Below are 20,598 nucleotides of genomic sequence, written 5' to 3' on the forward strand. Positions count from 1 at the left end.
CCCCCCGTTCTCTGCGAGGACAGCTCTTAATTAGTGCAACGAGAGAGTGTCTTTGTGTGCCATTGATGCTCGGAAATATCTCCTAGTCAAGAACTCGAACATGAGTTCGCCCTTAGTGTTAAGCAGTAGTAGTGTGCCGAGTGTATGCCGAAGGGCAGCATGTGTGATGTGGGTTTCAGTCGGAACTTGTGGAGTCTATCAGTGTTTCGTCTGTCAAGCGTGTAGGAGCGACGAGAGATGCCAATTTGCCGGCGAATCGGGGAAATCTCGCGCGAACAGGTCGGATAAATGATCGAATTTGCTATGAAAAAATTGGCAAACTGATTTTAATTCGTAATTTCACATTGACAAAGGATTTTGATTTGCAATTTAACATTAATCAATTTTGAAAAATTGAGATCTTTCAATTTTACATCGGCAACTCGATTTCAATTTGCAACTTCACGTCAATTTTGACAAATTGAAATCCTCAATTTTGCATTGACAAGTTGATTGCAATTTGCAATTTTACCTTGATTGATTGAATGTAATTTGTAATTTCGCGTTAATCAATTTTGTTGAATTGAAATCTCTCAATTTTACATTGTCAAATGGTTCAAATTTGCAATCCTGTGTTAGTCAATCTTGAAAAATTGAAATTTCTCAATTTTGCTTTGACAAATTGATTTCAACTTGCAATTTTATATTGACTTCAATTTGCGACTTCAGGTTAATCAATTTTGACAAGTTCAAGTCATTTTCAAGTTTACAATTGACACATCGGTTTCAATTCGCAACTTTACATTAAATGGAACTTAGAATTTGCCCGTTTGTTAATGTAACACGACAAATTGAAATTAATATACTATTTTGTTAACACAAAATCGGCGAACTGACCTGTCCGCGCGGAATTTTCTCAATTTTTCGAAAGGAGGCTCGACCACATAGCGAGCTCTCGGAATGTTCCTACACTGAGAGAAAAATTATCTTAAAATCAACAAATATTTCCTTGGTGGGTGCCATTAACATATTTACTTAAATCTACATTCTCTTTACTTAAATAAAATATTGTTTATTTAAATCAAATAAACAATATTTGATTTAAGTAAAGAGAATGTAGATTTAAGTAAATATGTTAATAGCACCCACCAAGGAAATATTTGTTGATTTTAAGATAATTTTTCTCTCAGTGTACGCGCTTATTAGAGGAGATCATTTGCATGCCAGAAATGTGCGTGTTACATCGACGTAGAAATCAGATATAGCCCGTCCACTGTACCTCTCGATTTTCCCGATACCGGATATCCGTCTATTCTCGCGCGGAGAGAAAAATTCCCACGTAACGCGTCGGAATATAAATTAACGTGCACGAGATCGGAAGGGTAATTCCGTTACACAGGAACAGGATCGCGTTATTTTGCGTATGGAGATAACGTACAATCTTGTTCTCTCTTGCGAGATAAGATTGGCACTTCAGCAGATGTGCCCCGATTTATGGCTGTATCTCTCGTGTGTAATTGCACGCAGGCGAGAGAGGGCGAAAGCGCGCGCAGTGTTCGCTTTCGTTTCATGCGCCGTGCCGATCGTTCGATTCGATCGTTAGATCGCGGCTTGGAATAACGACGCGTTTGTCTCGGGGGAATGGAGAGTCCCAGATGTGAAGAAAAAATCGTTAGTTAGCGCGATCAGAGCTGCCATTGTGTCGGCACTTCGACGTCGATTATTCGCGAGCATAGTTCTCTTGTATCCTCTTGTTGTGCCGCTCTCTACGCAAAGTGACAGAAACAGTGTTCATTAGGGGACAACGGGATAAAGAAAGAGAGAGCTCGAGGGAGAGCGATCACGAGCTATGCCGTTCGAGTCAATCGCCGTCGGAATAATCGATCCTCGATTGTTCGATCGCCGATCGGAGAGATCGAACACTCGAAGATCCGTTCACACAAGGGAAGGGTCCGAACTGTCCCCATGTCGGTTTTGATGGGCTTTGAATATGTTGTAAAGCGACCGAAAGCATTAGACACCCATATTTTTTATATGCTTATCTCGACGTTTAATGATGGAAGTCTCAATTGAAGTTTGAAATAGGGGAAAATAGAAAATTTCATTTTCAGCGAGTATTGTGGAGAAACTATGAGATGTGTAAAAAAATGGTCTATACAAAAGTTTCGTGGTATTTGAAACTGGTTTTAATTTGCAATTGCGCACGTAAAACAATTTCGACAAGTTTAAATCTTTTAATTCTATATTGACTGATTGATTTCAATTTTATAGAAAGTGGGGATAAATAAAAAAATTTGGCATTGTTGGTAAACGCGAATATACAGCTGTAACCACTGTAAAACACCACAAATCTTTTCTATATATCATTTTTTCATGCACCTCATAATTTCTCTACAATGTTTACTGAAAATTAAATTTCCTTTTTTTTTTCAAGGATTTATTCTAACCCTTAATTTCTTCATCGGTGATTTAAGGTAACTGCACGACTTCCTTCAGTGCAGGTCTTTTTATAAACATATTTCAATTTCTTTTTACTTATTGATATTTTCTTTAGAGGATTTTGAAAAATGATATACAAGATATATCTAACTTTTTTGTTATGAGTCAACAAACAGATATAGTATTTTAAGTAAATGAAAAGAAACAATTTAATAATTAATATTTTATTTATTATGAATTAAATAAATTAATATTTTATTTATTATATTAATATTTATATCCTATATATTAATTATTATTAATATTTATAATAATATTTTGTATATTATAAATAATTATTCATTTATAATATTAAAGAAACTTAACATTTTAGCATATTACTTAAAAGGAACTTAAACGTCGAGATGAGCATATGAATGGATCTGGAGCTAATATTTTCCATTGCTGAGGATCAGTGAGGGACAGTTCGGTCGTCTTTCCTCTCCGGACGACCATTAGAAAGAATCGCACTTTCTCGCGGTTCGCCTCGACTAACGGACGGAAAAAAATCTCCTTTTCGCAGATGGCAACCCGGTAACCGGAACCGGCTACGCATCCGAGCCACTGAAGAACGGTCCGACCATGCAGAACGGCACCGTCAGCTCGAATTCCAGCAGCGGCGAGAAGTCGACCGACTCGTCGCCGACGGCGAAGCCGGCGACGCGCACCCGCGTCCCACCCGGTGGCTACTCATCCGGACTCTGGTAAAGGGCGACCAACAGCGTCGCCGTCGGCGGTTGTCCCGTCGCCCGCTCATCGGGACAACCCGATCGATCCTCTTCGATCTTCTTGTATTCTTAACCCGCTAAGGCCCGCGATCGCGCCTTTTCGTTTCGCCGTTATAACAGAGATAAAGAGACACAGAGGAGGAAAGGAGAGAGGGAGGGAGGGAAGGTAGGAAAAAAGGAAGGAAGGAGAGAATTCCAAAATGAGAAGATCGATAGATCTCAGTTGCCGTGTATACACCTATACCTGCGCAGACAACGTTTTCCGCCGCGCGATTGTTTCTCTAGGAGGAGCAAACCACCCACCCTCGTCGAAGAGAGAGAGAGAGAGCTTCTGGAAGCAGGCGGATGAGACAAACCTGCTGCCACCGTCGGCGCGGGCTTTATTGGGTTAATCAACGAGTGGTCTAACACCATTTTTCTCTGTTTTCTTTTCTCTTTTGCTTTGTACCGATTGAAAGGAAAAAAAACGCAGAAGGAAAGAGAGAGAGAGAGAGAGAGAGAGAGAGAGAGGGAGGGAGGGAGGAGGAGAGGAATAGTAAGAGTGATAACCTGCGACTTCTTGATACACAGATGACTAGATAACTCTTTCTCGGCCTCGAATAATCGACACTTAGGCAAAATTGTTTTTTAGAGGTGACACACAAACGTATTATATATACGTACGTACACATACACACACACATATACATACATACGGTGACGGATAAGCCATCATCACCACCATCGTCGTGATAATTATCATCATCATAGATCATCGTCATTATCATCGTCACTTTGTTTCTTTTTAATAAAAATATTTGATACCGTCTTGTAGCGATATTTGTCATCGGGAGGGCGGAAAAGCTTTCAATGGGGACAAAAGATAGTAATAATAATAGGAGAAACCCGTCGAGACTCCTCGTGTCGCGATATCCGCAATACAGAAGCGAGCGTAAGCTGCGTTCTATCTCGCGTCTCGACCAGCGACGGGGAGGAGAGGAGGATCGCGTTCGACTTTCCTAGATCCCGGCAATGAGAAGAAAATACTTGAACATTTGTTTACGTGATACGAAGGTTATTTCACAGAAGTAAGATCGGAAGTAAGCTTGTTCGGAAACAAGCTCTCGCAGAAGTGGACTTCAGTTCGCAGAGAAGTCAACCTTATATCCTGCGAACAAATACGCGAGGATCTTCTCCTCGGTGTGAGAGGAGTCAGTCGCGCGCGAATTCCGCTTCGAGAAGAGTCAATTTTCAGGCCAAGTATCAGCGGGGGCGACTGGGACGCGACAAGGACAAGGGAGGTAATCTTTTTCGCATCTCGCACTTGCTTATCCCGCCCTATCGGTCGTCTGAGACGAGGGCGATGTCTGAAAACGATTCCGCGGACACTTCAGCGAGGAGGGATCTCTCGTTGATTCGTTCAGGTGGCCACGCAAAAAGTTCCGCGCGAGCGCAGGTGTAAACCGATGCCGGCTTCGTCGAGCGTGAATCATCACCGGTCCTTCAATTAGCAACTCTAGTACAGGCATTATCGCGAACAAGTAACTGTATATAGAGGTAGTTAAAACGATCATCGCGCGTAAAGAGCGGGCCTGCTCTTCTTCCTCCTCTCCTTCGAGACTGAGAAGTTCCCCCGGTCGGCGAACGATCCGCGCGAGTCGTAAATCATCCCGCTGGGAAACACGATTTTCTATCGGCTCGGATTTAATGAGCCTTGTGAGTGAATCGGAGGGGAGAGCGAGCGATCGTGGCGTAAGACGAGAGCAAAAGCGTTCGTCTTCCTTCCCGTGAGATTCGTCATCAGAACTCGTCTTGCACTCCTCCGTCACGGGGAATGAGTTCCCCTTTGCTCTCTTTGTCACGTTGATCGCTCTGTATCTCGCTGCTGAACGTCATCGTCGTCACGACTAGCATGACACGATCCACACGCGAAGCCGCAATTGTGGAACTTACGTGGAAAACTCGCGCTCCGCTCCGAGAAGATACTTGAGAATTTATTTGTGGGATATAAAGTCGATTTCTGCGAATGTGCACCTTGTATCCCGCGAATAAGTGTTCGAGTATTTTTCCCCTCAGTGCTGACAATTTTAATATTGACATGATATTAAATCTGAAAATTTCAAGAATCGAGGTGCCTGTAAGATCGGGATGATCGATTCTTTTCGAATTCTTGTATTCTCTAAGGCTCGCCGCTTTTTGTTTCGCTGTTCTAATAAAGATAGAGAGACAGAGATGGAAAGAGACGGGAGGGAAAGAGAGAACTCCAAGAAGAAAAGATCGATAGATTCTCGTTTACCGTGTGTCCATTTCAATCTTACATTGAATCCTTTTCGAAATATGGAATTCTTTGCGGTTAAGGCTCCTCGTATCTCGTCGGCTATATCGGATTTGTGACGTCAGAAGCGAGGAATGACCTGCTGACGAAAATTGCGTGCCATTTCTAAAGATATATATGGATGAAAGAGTATTTGAGATTGCTTGAACACTCTTGTAAAAATGTCCAAAAGGTATCTCTTTTCCTCTTGATCAATAAATAGTCGTATAATAAATAGTAAAATGAAACGTGTGAGAAATGATGAATTGAGTCTGTTTTATCTGCATGCTTCATTTTACCATTTATTATACAACATTTACTGATCGTCAGAGGAAAGGGATAGTTTTCGAAAAATCTTGCAAGTATGCTCAAGCGAACTCAAGTGCTCTTTCGCTCATATTTATCTTTATTTAAAAACGGCGCGCAACTTTCGCCAACGTCATTCCTCTCTTCTGACGTCACAAATCCTACATAACTAGGGACAGGCACCTTTTTTATTTACCATACTTATTATTTACCATATTTCAATAATATAAACTATATGGCGGTCGCTTATAGTTTTCGAGATATCATTAAAATTTTTCTCGTGTTTCTCATATTAATCTCATATTCATTTATTTCAATTTTGTTCTATTAGTTGGAGAATTTTTTACTATTTTTCTCGTGTTTCTCACTAAAAATGTTTTCGAAAATCACTTTCATTTTGAGGGGCCAAAATTATCGTAATCGTCCTTAAATTGTATATTTATGATTTTTTATGCATCATCGCTTAGACTCTCGCTTCTTTAAATTTTTAGGTCGTAGATCAAAGAGCCTTTTTTCACGTTTTCAATGGGATATTAATCAAAATAACAATTATACACGTGTGTAGCATTTCAGCTTCAGGCACGGTTACGTGGTTGACGGTTTTACATTATACGTATTTTTCGGAAAAAAGTTCGCGGATATTCATTCTTTTATTTCCTCGGATATGAAGCGTTTGTTCCGTTCCGATCGCACGATGGTTCGATTGTTCGCAAAGCAAAAACCTCCCCATCGCTGTCGAGTACACGACTGCGTCTTTCGCTCGTTTTCAACGTTGCGCGTTCACACATACACACATACACACACACATACACACCCCTCGAGACCCGACAAAATCGTTTCCTCGAAGAGACATTACACGCGACAAAATTCACTCTCTCCACGGTAAAGGACAATGACACGTACGGAATAATAATATTCACACACGCGTATAGAAGAGGGAGGGTGAACCAGAAACGTACCAAGATCGTAGAATCGTAGGATCGCGATCGCCACCTTATTATAGTGTAGCGTTCGATTAGGAGCGAAAGGAGAATCGTTTTGTCGATTGATCCTGCCAAAATGTCAAGGAATGGTAATGGGAGAGAAAAAGAGAGAGAGAGAGAGAGAGAGAGAGGGAGAGAGGAATGTCGAGGAAGCGACAGGTACATATATACCTAACGTAAGGATAACCGACGGGATAATTAACGCTTTCGAACGGAGAATACCGTAGACTCGCGCGCCAAGTGCGAGACACGATTTCGCTGGCAGGGGGAAGAAGAAGAAAGAAAAGAAAAAGAAAAATGACTCCCCGGTCGTGTGAACGACGTGAGAAAAAATGGACTGATGAGAAGGAAAAGGGGAGAGGGGGGAGGGAGAGAGCAGTAGCAACGTGCGCGCTCGACGATGACATCGCGATCTTCATGGAGACTTCGGAATTGTACATTAGAAGTAGGCATGTGTTATTCGAAAAATAAAAGTGTATCATGTATAACCCATACAAACCAAGTCAAGTGCTTTCTTAATCTCCGTGCCTTCTTAATATCGCATAATTTATTATCGCACGAACGAACGAACAAAACGTACGACGCGCGGCTGACGATCGTAGAGAGACGTAGAGAAAGAGAGAAAGAGAGAGAAAAAGCGAGAGGGAGAGAGAATCGTTTACTCGCGAAAAATCGTCACCTTCGCGATGGGTGTTGGCAATGGGGAATAACACGACATCGGTAATTGCCCTTGAGGTCAATGTACGCTTAACGTCACGTCCCTCAAAACATGGATTCGTCGCGCCGCCTTAGTAGATGCGTATCGTCAGGAGTTTCTCAGAAGCTGAAAGCGGGATATCGTTTGTCGTGCGTACTCGATTATCCACGTAAAGCTATTATTATTTATCTATTTATCGGTATTGTATACTCTTATCTCTTATTTCTAACGGCCGACGAGAGCTGCGTCCGACGAACTGACACAAGGGGAGATAATGAGAGAGATAGAAAGAAAGAGAGAGAAGGAAGAGGATACACTCTGTCCTTCTTAACACGTCGTGTTGCAGCCTCCTAATCGTCGTCCCGCTTCTCTTTCTCTTACGAATAGCACGTAATAATCGAATATGTATTTATTTCACAGCAACACGAGAGCCGTATGCACATGTATTCGTTTTTCCTTTTCCTTTCTCTACGCAGAGAGAAAACTTTACGCAGTCGTTTTGGTGTGAGTAAAATTAAGTTGTTTGTAACACACACACGCATCGTATTCGTCATAAATAGCCTTTTTGTACTCTGGCAATGATTAATAAAATTTTGTAAGCAAACATCACCTCGTGTGTCGTAATCTCGCTCCTCCTTCAAGGCAGGTAATCGCAGAACGAAAGGACGTTTTGTACTTCTCGATGGGATACATGGTGATGGGAGACTTCGTGATAGTCGCGTCTAGGCGACTGTGAAATCAAACGCGGTGTTTTTGTCGTAAAATAGTTTTTTATTATCAAAATATTTAACATGCTAAATTACGCAATTTGTTGACAATGAAATAAAAACGATATGGCGAAAACAGAATGATGTATACAGAGTTTGAATTTACAGAAACTCCAGAACATGTGACTCGTTATTTCTGTTTTTTTTTTTTTACAAAATAAAACGGCTCAACGGACTGCATATATAAATAGAGACATTTCTTACTGCATATATAAATAGAGATATTTCTTAAATATTACAGAGAATTTCGAACGCAAGCACATCAAGCTTAATGAATTAATGAATTCGATAATCATATCAACAAACGATGTATAGTACAATACATGTGACAAAGAAGACCGATCAATTTCGTACAGAAACAGAAGTAATTGAGACTCAATTTCTTTACAAGTAAGTAAAACAATTCTCGTAAAACAATAATATATTGAAATAATTCCCAGAACAAATGTTTACAGTATAAATACTATTTTTAAATAACATACATGACAACTTATTACAAATAACTCTTATGACATCTAAACACGAAAGTATCAAAACTCATATTTTGTAAAACAGAAATTTAGATTCGCGTGAGTAATCATATAATCATACGTTGTGTATGTGTATGTACGTGTATATGTGTGTAAAATATCTCTGTTTCTGTATTCAATTCTCAAATAAATAACTAATCGTCTGGAAATACTTCATATGGCTTACAGATCCAATAAACAAAGCGATCGCTTTGCTGACGACAGTTTCCTTAAGCGCGACCGCATGAGAATTTATTCAGCATAACGATGAGATCCTTCATTTCGGCTGCGGTGTTAGCTCTGCAGAGAGCGCTGAAGATGTGTTTATGATTAGTCTCTTGCTCTATCTTGCTGGCTATTTCGTGCGCTCTGTTTGTAATGACAGAGGGTACGCCCGCTAATCGAGCGGCATTGAATCCGTACGACTTCGGACAAGCGCCTTCGCTGAGCTTATACAAGAACGTCACAGTTTCCTGCGACACTTCCTCTTTCTCCTCGGTTTCCACCATACATGCCTATAGACAACGCGATAAAATACATCACAGGGAACAACTTGTCGAGCTTTCGCACGCACACAGAGACTGATCTAAAGAGAAAGCCTTGTCTCTCATCGAAAGAATATGAGCAAAGTTCTCACCATATGGGCTAACGTGACCTCCTTGTTGGTCTTGTAATCCTCGACCAAGGAATGATAATGCGTCGAGAATAACGTGCGACATTTCAGCTTGGTCAACGCGTCTACCACCGAAGCCGCTATCGCTGTGCCGTCGTAGGTCGATGTGCCGCGTCCTACGATAAGAGCAAACAATGTCTTCAGCTAATCTGCTAGCCGCAGAGTGTGTCGTGGTGTAACGATATATCAAAGGATTATCGAGCGATCGCTCTTACCCAATTCATCCAGAAGAACCAGCGAATAGGGCGTAGCGTGTTGCAGTATCGTGGCGGTTTCGCTCAGTTCCACCAAGAACGTGCTCTGACCGGCCAGGATGTCGTCGTTCGCGCCCAGTCTCGTAAAAATGCGGTCCACCAGCGTCACGCGGCACGAGCTGGCCGGAACGTAACTACCCTGATTGTTGAACGCACCGGTGAATGAGAAGGATATAAGTTTCGTGGACGTAAACTTTCATTGAGACAAACTAAATTTAAATATAGGTAAATTAAACGCGAAACTGTATTAAGGTTCTCAGAAATTTAATCAATTTTAATTAAAAAGAGCCGCGCAAAGACGCTATGGTAACAAATAGTGGTATTAAATAAATAAGCATAAACTTTTTATTCTATTAGGAGAACTTACCAGTTGCGCCATGATCGTGATCAAGCCCACTTGGCGCATGAGAGTCGACTTGCCTCCCATGTTCGGTCCCGTAAGGATCATGAAAGAGGCAGCATCACCGGTTGCCAATAAGGTATCGTTGGGTATGAAGTTGTCAGATGCGATGCAGGGATGCTTTCCGTCTCTGATCTCGACGAAGATCTGCAAGAGAACGTAAGACGTTCTTCTTACTTCTTGTCACTTTGACAAAAACGCGCGAGACATTAATCGATGGCAAACATCTGCCACCGCGCGCGCAACGATACCGTTACCTCACCGTCCGATCCCTCATGTATCTCTGGAACGCACATATCACCGTTTCGAGCGTAATCCGCGAGCGAGATGAGAACGTCCATGGTGGCCAATTTGTAAACTGCCATATGCCATGTATCGTAGTTCTCGCTGAACTGCGCGAATATGCGCCTGTTAAGATCCTTCAGCACTTTATCCCGGTGCTCTTCCGCATTTATCTGCCGTATCAAAAGTTCCTGCAATGAGAGAGGAAGAGAAAGAGGACTTGATTGACTCCTTTATGACATTGAAAGTACTTTGATATGCGAGACTTTCGCGATGCGAAATTGATTGTGGAGAGATGCTCGTTCGAATTCCGGACTGGTGCTGTGTTCTTTGCGGATTTATTTCCGATGTGTCGCGAATACTTCAGTTTATTTCTTCAGGAAAAGTGAGTTCTGAAATTATTTCTCTTCCTAAAAAAGAGAATTGAAATATTCGCGAAACGTGGGAAACAAATCCGCGAAGGGCGCAGCACCAATCCAGATCGAGCATTGAAAATACTTTATCGATAGCTAATTATTCCCTTGTAATCGGGTACATCATTACACTCACCCTCGCCTCGGCAGTATAGTAGCGTTTGAAGCCTTTTCGTTGCGACTGTAGCTCGTAGCCTGGTCCGACCTTTTTAACTTGCGACTCCGGCACCTCAATCTGATAGCGTTTCCGATCTGTCCCGTGAAACGTTATCTTCACGCCAAAATGTTGCTTCTGTTTCTTTAGATACTGATCTAGATCTTCCTTGTTTTGCGCGAGCTCGGTCAAGACCGAATCATACTCGTCGTCTACTCCTTTCTTGGGAACGATGCAACCTTGCTTCTTGGCTTCCTCGTGGTCGAACGCCGTCTACAATCGCGTCATGATGTCGCAAATACGTAAAAGAAGAAACGCAAAAATTATCTACAAGATATAAGCGCTACCTTAAAGTAATCCAAGATTTCTCTCAGACTTGGGAATTCACCGTTTGGTTCGTACTGAGTACAGCGAGTTATCAAATTATTTTTGAAGTCTGAAAAGAGCGTGTACATAATCATTTTATATAACCAGAAATTGGCACATAAAAAATAATCTAATACGAAAATAAAATAGACATACCATCAAACAGTTCGATGAATTTCAAAACGTCTTCGAACTTGGCGAGGGTCGTAGTGAAATCTATAATTACTCTCTTCGAGTACGTCGGGCCCTCGAACATTATGGCTCTGCCATCGGGGTGATTCTTCATTCTGGGATTGCCTTGAGCGTGTATTCTGTTGCAAAATAAGAAACATGTCAGTATTTTATTCGAATTTTCAAGAATAAAGCTCTTTTGCTGTCTTTACTGCAACCTACTTGCTCAATAATCTCTCGAGGTCCGGCAGAGTTGTCAAGATAGCGCGTGCTGATTGCATCACGTCTATTCGATCCACCAATTCTTCAACGGCTTGTTGGCGCTCCAAGATGACAACTTTGCGGCAAGATGGCCTGCAGATCCATTGGCGCAGCAATCTGGATAGGAAATATAAATCTCTCGTTGACAGAGTGAATAACTGTGAGAGATAAACCAGAAATTAACGTATACACAAACGATTGAAAGTTACCTCTTGCCAAACGCGGTGCAGCAACGGTCCAATACGCTGATAAGCGAACCCTCCCCGAAGATCCTCAAATTCTTTATTGTAACGGCATCTATTACCATGGTATTCGCATAATTGAGACCTGTGCGATTAATCGCGGCTGAGAAGTCCGGTGGACAGTAAGTGTTGAAGCAACCCTGCGCCAACAGACGCTGTTCCAGCAAATACTCCTTCAGCAAGTACACACATCCTCCCAATGCGTGTACCGCTAATTCCTTATTGTCGGCTGGTGTCAGACCTAAACTGTCGCCTGAAAAAATAATTCGTTACGTATGTTGCATAAATATGCAAAGACAAAAAATGAGATCAATTAAGTACCTTCATTAAGATACGGCTTTAAGCCTTCAGGCCATGCAAAGCTGGAGTCTTTCTCCTTCTTGAAGTAGTCCTCTTCATGAAGTTTCTTTAAAGAAAAAAGTGCTTGTGTATATATAGAAAACCCGAAAGAATATAAAATCTTCTCTCTCTTCTGTATAAATTATCTGTTATCTACACTTACTTTCAATGTGGTTGCGGCAGACCAAAATTGCGCTTCGCGCTGCAACGGTTCTTTCAACGCCGTTGGTAGAATACTGTTTATGATCTGTAAAATCTTGGGCGATAGATTACCGCGTTCGTATATTACCTGAAATGTGAGAATAGCGGAAGTCAGTAATAAGCTAAACAGTAATTCATCTGCTGCGATACGTTTAATTTAGCTCGTACATGAACCGGCGGGTGGTGAGCCAGCAGAGTCAACAGCCTGGAGTTGCAACGATCGTCTTCGAACTGGCCAAGATAGAACTCGCCTATTGTCGTGTCGATGAAGCACACACCGAAGGAGCTAGTCGTCGAGTCGAGATTGCATTTCTCAACTAAGGCTAACAAATAGTTGGAATTCGGCGTGGACGCCTCCACGTCCAGCGGAGTGTACACTCTCGTACCCTTGGTGCTGACTTGACAGATCTCTCGCTTCACAACCTTGTCGAACTTCGTCGGCTTGTTCGCTGCAATCGAAATGTAATAACACATCAATCGTATGTATAAACAATAATCATCCGCGAGAGACAAAATGAAAATGCGTCTCGTACTTTTGTTGCAACGCGCTGTCATCATCTCCGGGTTTTCCGTTTGCTCGACTCGCGCGACTTTGTATCCTCTTTCTATGAGACTCGCCGAATAGCGACCGTATCCGATTTCAGGGAATCCAGAGTGCGCAAATTCACCCTTTAATGATAATTAAATGATTATTTCAGAAATAGTCATTATATTTTGAATATACCTTCACCTTGGAAGGAAGAAAAAATCACCATCTTGTTCAATTTTCAACTGTGGACATTTAAAAATTTGTGAACATGTCAAAATCTCTAGGAAGTATAAACTTAATCATAAATTATGTTCTTCGATTAAGATATCAGTTAATGTAATCAATATGTGTTATACAAATTTTACAAAGCTTTAAGACTTTCACAATTGAAATTTCAACAAACATCAATTCTGTTTCCTTCAAGATGCAGATCTGGACTTACTCGCATATACGTGAGGCTAAGCTCATTGACACCAATAACTGCATCCATGTGATACAGTTCGTAGAATTTACCGACTTTGAAGAAGAGTACACAATCAAAATGCTTGCTCTTCAATTCCCACCACTGCCTCATTGCCTGAATGAATATTAAAATAGTTATTCGTTGATGTTGACGCACAATTAAAATAATACTTAACTAATAAATTAATACTGGTAACGTCGTATGCTTACAGGAGTTTGATTAAGCAAGAAGTCATGAGGTACGTAGACAGTCTTAGAATCATAATCCGGATCTTTTGCTGTTCTCCTTTGTATATCTCTGATTTTCCCTGGCTGCAGGAAATCTAATTTCAAATGTGGCCAAGTAGGAGTAGCAGTAGCAGATCCATTACTGATAACTTGATTTTGCGTTTGCATAGCTTGTTTAGGTTCTTTTTTATTCTGAAAAATAAGAAAAATCAGAGATAAAGATGAAGAAATATAAAAGCAAATTTTGCAACTAATTATAAACTTACAGTTTTTGTATTGTATTTTGAACGACTAGGTTGTCTTGGTTTAGATTTAGCATTGGATATTTTTCTTTTTTTCTGAAATATAATATTTATATTAGATACAACTTTCTTTGCTATGAAACAGAGAACCAATATTTAAAATGACTCAAAATTAAAAATAAATTTATATTTATTGGTTTTATAAATATACTTTGATATTACAGATATTTCATCTGTACCTCTGGAGTCTCCTCCTCTGTCTCTGTCTCAGGTTCATGCTCACTATCTCCTTCAGAAACTGATTCAGACTCGTCGGATTCAGCATCTGAAATTTATGAATATTATATGTTTCCAATAATTGTCTACTTAATTTAAAGAGATTATGATAATTTACAACTGTTATTATCTGTATAATTCACAGACCTGGCTTAAAATCATCTCCAGAATCGTCATCAGAATCAACATCAGGTATAATAAGACGTCTCCTTTTAGGTTTTATGGATTTATTCTCTTCATCATCTTGTTCGTCTTTGTGTGATCTCTTTCTGTCATCAGTATTTTGATTTTCTTTTCCTCTGCTATTCTTGACATGTTCTATATAAATCATTTGCATATAATAATTACAAAAATATTAATGATTTAGATTACACGTTATAGAAGCATCTTAAAAGTAAATAAGCAATGTTTTTTTGTCAATACTCATTTATTTATATTAACGATATTTTAATATAAAGATTTATATTATAAAGTGAAATAATCGACCATTTAAAAAAATCGTGGCGTCTATTTACTTTTGAAATATCTGTATAAATATAGAATATAATAACAGCTTTTGGAAATCATTTTTACATTTTTTACATATCAAGAGTGAAATATTCCAGTTCAATTGTCTGAAAATTCTTTAATTATCTGTTATGCATGATTGGATAAAATTACATAAATTGTCATTTCATGCGTTTGTTATTGCTGAATAAAAACATTACGTACGAGGCAACGATTCATTCTATCTCGATACGTATTGTTCAGCACGAATAAACTCGTGCTCCCGCCCAAAATTCATCTGAAAACAAACCTTTGTTCTTTTGTTCTCTCTTGGGAGTCTGCGACTTTCCTCTCTCCTCTTTTTTCGGCTCCGGTTTCTTGACAGCTTTCGGAGACGAGAAATAATTAAGTATCGTGTTCACTTTCGGCATGTTTCGAACAATCGAACAAAATAGATTTTACAAAGAAGCATTCGCCGAAAATGCGGGCAGAATACGAACACGTTACGTAGCAACGAGCCAGAGCGCGGATCAAATGCCCGGCAAATTGTGCTTTCTCCTCGCAGACTCTTCCGAGACAATCGCAATTCGCTCGCTCGCAGTGCCGACAAGTTTGAATCTATTATCCCTAACATCTCGTTACAGTCTGGTAATTTTCGTAAATTATTTATCTGCATATTTTAAAAATATTTTGTATAATTGTTTTATTAAGTGTTAATTAGGGCGCAATTATCATCAGAGACTAAAACGATGTTTCCTTTTATAGTTAAAAATTTTCTGATCTTTCGTCATATTGTATTATAAAGGTCCGTCTGACTCGTTGTTGAGTTGCACTACTACCGCAACTTGCCGGTGGAAATGGCTGCGTTCAGCAGAAAAAGCTGCTTTGCAACTGTTGTAAAATTTGTGAATCTGATTGGTACATGTTCTTGGATTCAACTAAAATTAAGAACATGCTCCAATTAGATTCACTAATTTTACAACAGTTGCAAAGCAGCTTTCTCTGCTAAATGCAACCAATCGTGGCGACTTGTAAGATGCGTTCAGATTTCTCATCCGGGTGCACTCTATTACTAAAAACACTATGGGTGCTTCCGAAATACCCAGAGTTGGGTCGAGTTGAGTTAGTTCCACTATAGTATATGTAACGGATACTATAGTGGAACTAACTCAACTTGACCCAAACCTGGACATTTCGGAAGCACCCTATAGTATATATTACATATACTATAGCACTTCTAGTAATAAAATATACCCGGACGGGGAATCTGAACGCAGCCTAGCGGAGACTTTGAAAGAAGAGCGTCCCGATTGACCACGGTACGATTGGACACAACTAAAGGCTCGTCTACAATGTCTGTAAGAATATGGATATGGAAGGTTGTAACGTGAGCTGTTAGTGAATGAAAATAATTTATTTCACGTCTTATAGCCTTACAGATATTGTAGACCATGCTTAAGGCTGCGTTCGGAAACTTCACTCAAGTTCACCTCTCTTTTTATCTCACTCTTGTATTTCGCTCACTCCAACGTCTAGTAGTGTGCATACAGTATGTGTTTCCGAACGCAGCCCTATCTGGCATGTCTGAACCTATAAACTTTTGCTGTACTTGCCAGTTCCAGTTCCAAACCAGTGCAGTTCCAGTGCAGCACTAGTTCAGTTGAAAAGAACAAACCTATTATGTTTCTAGTAGAGTGAACCCGGATGAGGAATCTAAACGCACCCCAGGGTTGCGTCCCAAAACTCTACTCGACGTAGAATAATATTTAATTGACTAATAAGAACAAAGATAACTAGGATTTTTTTATCATAATTGGTCAATTAAATATACTCTACCCACCGAGTAGAATTTTGAAACGCAGCCCAGGATGCGGAAACTTTGCCGCGCGCCAGGAAAATCTCTACACGATATAATTTAAAGATTTGGGGCCCGATTCCTGACGGCGTGCGAGTGAGATGCGCATGCGAAGATCTATAATTCATGTTATATATACTATATATTTTCGCATGTGTATTTTGCTCGCATATCGTCAAGAATCAAGCCCTTGTTCTTTGTAACTGCACTGCTGAACTGTGCAATAAATTGAAGTGAGACAAGTATACGTTTTCTTACTCTAACCTTTTGCATTAGTTCAGCAGTGTGCAGTTACAAAGAACAGATCTTTAAATTATATCGTGTAGAGATTTTCCTTGGTATCAACATTATCCCCTCCATTTTTCGGGAAACTGTCGTCTAACCATACGTAAGTTTTACTGCGTAGGTTTAACCATATCATAAAATAGCTGCGCTAATATCTGCGCAATGAAAATTACGTATACGCAAAAATTTCAAAAATATGGACTCTGTTTTTTGTAGCTGCACTGCTGAACTAGTGCAATAAGTAGAGTGAGAAAACGTATATTTGTCTGACTTCAATATATTGCACCAATTCAACAGTGCAGCTACAAAGAACAGGCCTAATGCAGGATTCACATCGCGTCCGATGTCCGACGTACGACGTTCGATATCCAATAAAAGAATAGCTTTCTAATGGAGAATTGAATTCTATATTAGAAAGTTATTCTCCTATTGGATATCAGACATCGTACGTCGGACATCGGACGTGATGTAAATCCTGCATAAAAAGTGACGCGGCCAAAAGGAACGCAGCCTTATTTAGTAGTTCCATAGTTTTCTCTACGAGTCGCCACTGTTTTCATCAACAAAACAAGATAGTAGTACAACTCAATGATTGGTCAGTCAGACTTTATTTTTCAATAACTCAAACAACGGGTCGGAGGAATTTTTATCTCTGTATATCGACAAATGTAAGTCCCTCCGACGTGACGATGAATTATAACAATTATATTTGAAGCCAAGAATAGTTAATTGATTCTTCAGCGAAGAGAGAAACGAACATTGACTCGTTAATAAACGTCACCTATCCCTAGAATGCAACTGAACAGTGTTCGCACAGTTCGTGCAATGTTATACGTCGACGATAATTGAATGCTAAGTTATTTAAAAATAGCGCTCATTGTGCTTTCTCAGTGCTATAACGCAATCGAAGATAGGTCGACGATATAAGTTCATTGCTGGCGATAATCTAATATGATGATTTAACGTCGAATCTAACGATTGTAATCAATACGTCAAACTCATACGTTGACAGTTCCTGGTGTTATTTGCGAGCGATTTTCGGACTGTGCGACGATGCAGCGGTACGATCTGCTGATCCAGGAGATTGAGGGCATCGACGATTATCTGGGCCCGACGTTTCGGTAGGTAGACTCTACGAAATTCAAGGTAAGAGCGGGCGATCGAAGTACGCGCCCCCGTGAGAAACACACCCCTTGATCACGCAGATGCGACGAGCGCATATGCGCATTCGACTCGGGGGTGGCCGAGGGGTGGCAATAAGGGTGACGACAGAAGGGTGCACGCGTAATTTGCAATTCAAGCGGACTCTCGCTAGGGTCGTAACATGTCAAGAGTATCAATTAATTCGTCGCAAAATCTAATGTCTATGGTGCCGAAGCACGAATACCTATTATTCGAAATAGAATCGACTGATACTAATAGCATAGGTCTAGTTTTCAGGTATTATTAACAATGAATGTGCCATGTGTTCAAGTAGGAGGATAACAGAAGCTGTCATCGTGTTTGCTTGGTGTTGCAGGGCAATTTACGATGGCCACGAGCATCAAAAGTTCATGGAGAAGCTGGATGATCGTATCAAGGCTCACGACAAGGACATTGAAAGAATGTGCAATCACCACTACCAGGGATTTATTGATTCCATCAGGGAGCTCTTACAAGTTCGCTCTCAAGCACAGCAACTTAATGTTAGTTAACTTTACTGTATACTATGCTTGCAGTACCTTGAAATTAGCTTCAATTGTTTTGACTATTGCATTCTATGATGCAAAGAAATGCTATGTGATAGTCTAAATATTATATACTGAGAATAGATGTAAAAATAATCCAGTATCTAATTCAATTCTTTGCTCATTCAGGCTGATATATTGGAGCTTGATAAATGCATTACTGCTACATCCACTAAAGTAATTGAGAAGGGTGAAGAACTGGTTAGAGCCCGCAAGGTAGAGAGCAATATGGCTGCTGCTGTAGACAGTCTTACTATGTGCCTTCCAGTGTTAGCTGCTTATGCAAAGCTACAAAAACAGTTAAAGGATAAGCGTTATTATCCAGCACTGAAAACATTGGAACAATTGGAGCATCATGATTTGCCAAACGTCACGAATTATAGGTTTTCCTCTCAAATCACTCAACAAATTCCACAGTAAGTTTGATGAAATCTTTGTTAGACATATATGTGTTAGACATATATGTTGTATTTAATTGGTCAAGAAAATGCTTCATAAAAGTATCTTCTTTGTTTTAGATTGCGAGAGAATATAAAGGATGCGTCTATGTTTGACTTGCGAGATTTTCTAGAAAATATCAGAAAGTACTCACCAAAGATTGGCGAAGTTGCAATGAGGCATGTGAGTGCAATTCTTACTTAACAGATTTATCTATGTATATTACTTTTAATCAAAATAACTGTTTCATACAATTATAGTTGTATATAATGCAATATATTATATTTGTATATATATTTTATTAATTTTTATTAAGTTTAATACTCATCAGCTTTGATAAATTTACACCAGACCGCCGAACAGTTGGCTACTGAGGCGGAAATTATCGGGAGGAAGAAGAGGAGATCTCACACAAACAACCCGTCCTCGAATGAGGGCGAGGAGGAACTGAGCGCTCAAGATTTAATGGATTTCAGTCCGGTATATCGATGCATGCACATTTATACCGTGCTGCGCGAAGGAGACACTTTTAAGACTTACTATAGGCAACAAAGAAAACAGCAAGCTAGATTGGTTCTACAGCCACCCATCAACATGGTAAATTCGTCTGTTGAGTTGATATTGTGTGCTGTATGCATCTATTACTAACAAGATCATTGTATTAATGAAATGTTTTGTCTATTTTTAGCACGAAAGTATAGTCGGATATCAGACTTATCTACACGGCATTATCGGTTTCTTCGTAGTAGAGGATCATATATTAAATACTGGTAATGGATTGGCCACGCGGGCGTACTTAGACGAGCTTTGGTCAATGTCGTTGTCTACTATAGTCAATGCTTTACGGACACATTCGGTAAATTATAATTATTAATGTATAATATATAATTTTGTTATATTATCGTAGTAATATCACTCTGAACAAGGGATTCGTTTCAGGCATATTGCACAGACGCTACGCTCATATTAAAAATCAAGAATCTCATTATGCTGTTTAATACTACTCTACGGGTGAGAATATATATTTATGTCGATGTTTGCGTGTGTAATTATTAATAAGCTTATAATATGTTGAGTTACTTTGAATATAAGATAAAAGCTACAATTTATTTGAAATATTTTTAATAAATTGGACATTATTGTTATAATAATATATTCAACATATATATTTTTTATGTACCTATGTTTAACCTGTCATTAATACATAAAGCATTTAAAACTTTGTTTTAGAGGGAGGGGGTGGGACAACTAAAATTTTTAATAAATTTTAAAGATTGTCATGTCTATAATTATATGTACATATATTTGCTTGTCATTCAATGAACTTTCTCTTTATGGTACAGAATTATGGTTACTCTGTAGGACAACTTTGGGATTTGTTACAAGAAATCAGAGTGCATTATAATGAAGTACTGATGCAACATTGGGTTCAAGTATTCAGAGACATTTTGGATGAAGATAGTTTCTTACCAATTCAGGTAATTATATTCAGATATTTGTTCTTACTTGAAAGCGTAATATATATATATATATATATATATATATATATATATATATATATATATATATATATA

The 20,598-nt window shown here is 39.6% G+C and overlaps 3 protein-coding genes across 8 annotated transcripts in view; 2 read left to right on the forward strand and 1 right to left on the reverse strand.

Moving 5' to 3' along the window:
* The window catches only part of LOC116849304 (microtubule-associated protein Jupiter), a 140,370-nt gene extending 132,297 nt beyond the window's left edge, over positions 1–8,073 (forward strand). For all 5 annotated transcript variants that reach the window (XM_032826297.1, XM_032826298.1, XM_032826300.1 and 2 more), the window contains one exon: positions 2,981–8,073. In XM_032826297.1, the coding sequence (XP_032682188.1) occupies positions 2,981–3,165 (185 nt within the window). In that variant the 3' untranslated portion in view covers positions 3,166–8,073. The remainder of the gene's footprint in view (positions 1–2,980) is intronic.
* Positions 8,074–8,206: 133 nt separating this feature from the next.
* Positions 8,207–15,305, reverse strand: LOC116849303 (probable DNA mismatch repair protein Msh6). The gene is made up of 20 exons (XM_032826295.1): positions 15,030–15,305; positions 14,381–14,551; positions 14,197–14,282; positions 13,982–14,053; positions 13,698–13,907; positions 13,468–13,602; positions 13,030–13,165; positions 12,665–12,945; positions 12,459–12,584; positions 12,278–12,362; positions 11,924–12,209; positions 11,676–11,831; positions 11,439–11,593; positions 11,264–11,352; positions 10,899–11,189; positions 10,325–10,540; positions 10,035–10,214; positions 9,629–9,806; positions 9,378–9,529; positions 8,207–9,255 (listed from the first exon to the last, which is right to left on the reverse strand). Exons 1-20 carry the CDS (start codon positions 15,148–15,150, stop codon positions 8,971–8,973), a joined length of 3,411 nt encoding a protein of 1,136 aa, XP_032682186.1. The 5' UTR covers positions 15,151–15,305; the 3' UTR covers positions 8,207–8,970.
* A 2,162-nt stretch (positions 15,306–17,467) lies between these two features.
* The window catches only part of LOC116849295 (exocyst complex component 6), a 5,061-nt gene continuing 1,930 nt past the window's right edge, over positions 17,468–20,598 (forward strand). Inside the window, exons 1-8 of one of the 2 annotated variants that reach the window (XM_032826286.1) lie at positions 17,468–17,980; positions 18,379–18,544; positions 18,716–19,002; positions 19,105–19,207; positions 19,376–19,621; positions 19,713–19,880; positions 19,964–20,035; positions 20,368–20,502. In XM_032826286.1, the coding sequence (XP_032682177.1) occupies positions 17,913–17,980; positions 18,379–18,544; positions 18,716–19,002; positions 19,105–19,207; positions 19,376–19,621; positions 19,713–19,880; positions 19,964–20,035; positions 20,368–20,502 (1,245 nt within the window). In that variant the 5' untranslated portion in view covers positions 17,468–17,912. Of the gene's footprint in view, positions 17,981–18,183; positions 18,300–18,378; positions 18,545–18,715; positions 19,003–19,104; positions 19,208–19,375; positions 19,622–19,712; positions 19,881–19,963; positions 20,036–20,367; positions 20,503–20,598 lie in introns of those variants that run through there. The other variant, XM_032826285.1, reaches the window with a different exon arrangement.

This window comes from Odontomachus brunneus, unplaced genomic scaffold, assembly GCF_010583005.1.
Source record: "Odontomachus brunneus isolate Ranch 3 - 2012 unplaced genomic scaffold, Obru_v1 Obru_scaffold_110, whole genome shotgun sequence".
Classification (NCBI taxonomy): Eukaryota; Metazoa; Arthropoda; class Insecta; order Hymenoptera; family Formicidae; genus Odontomachus; species Odontomachus brunneus.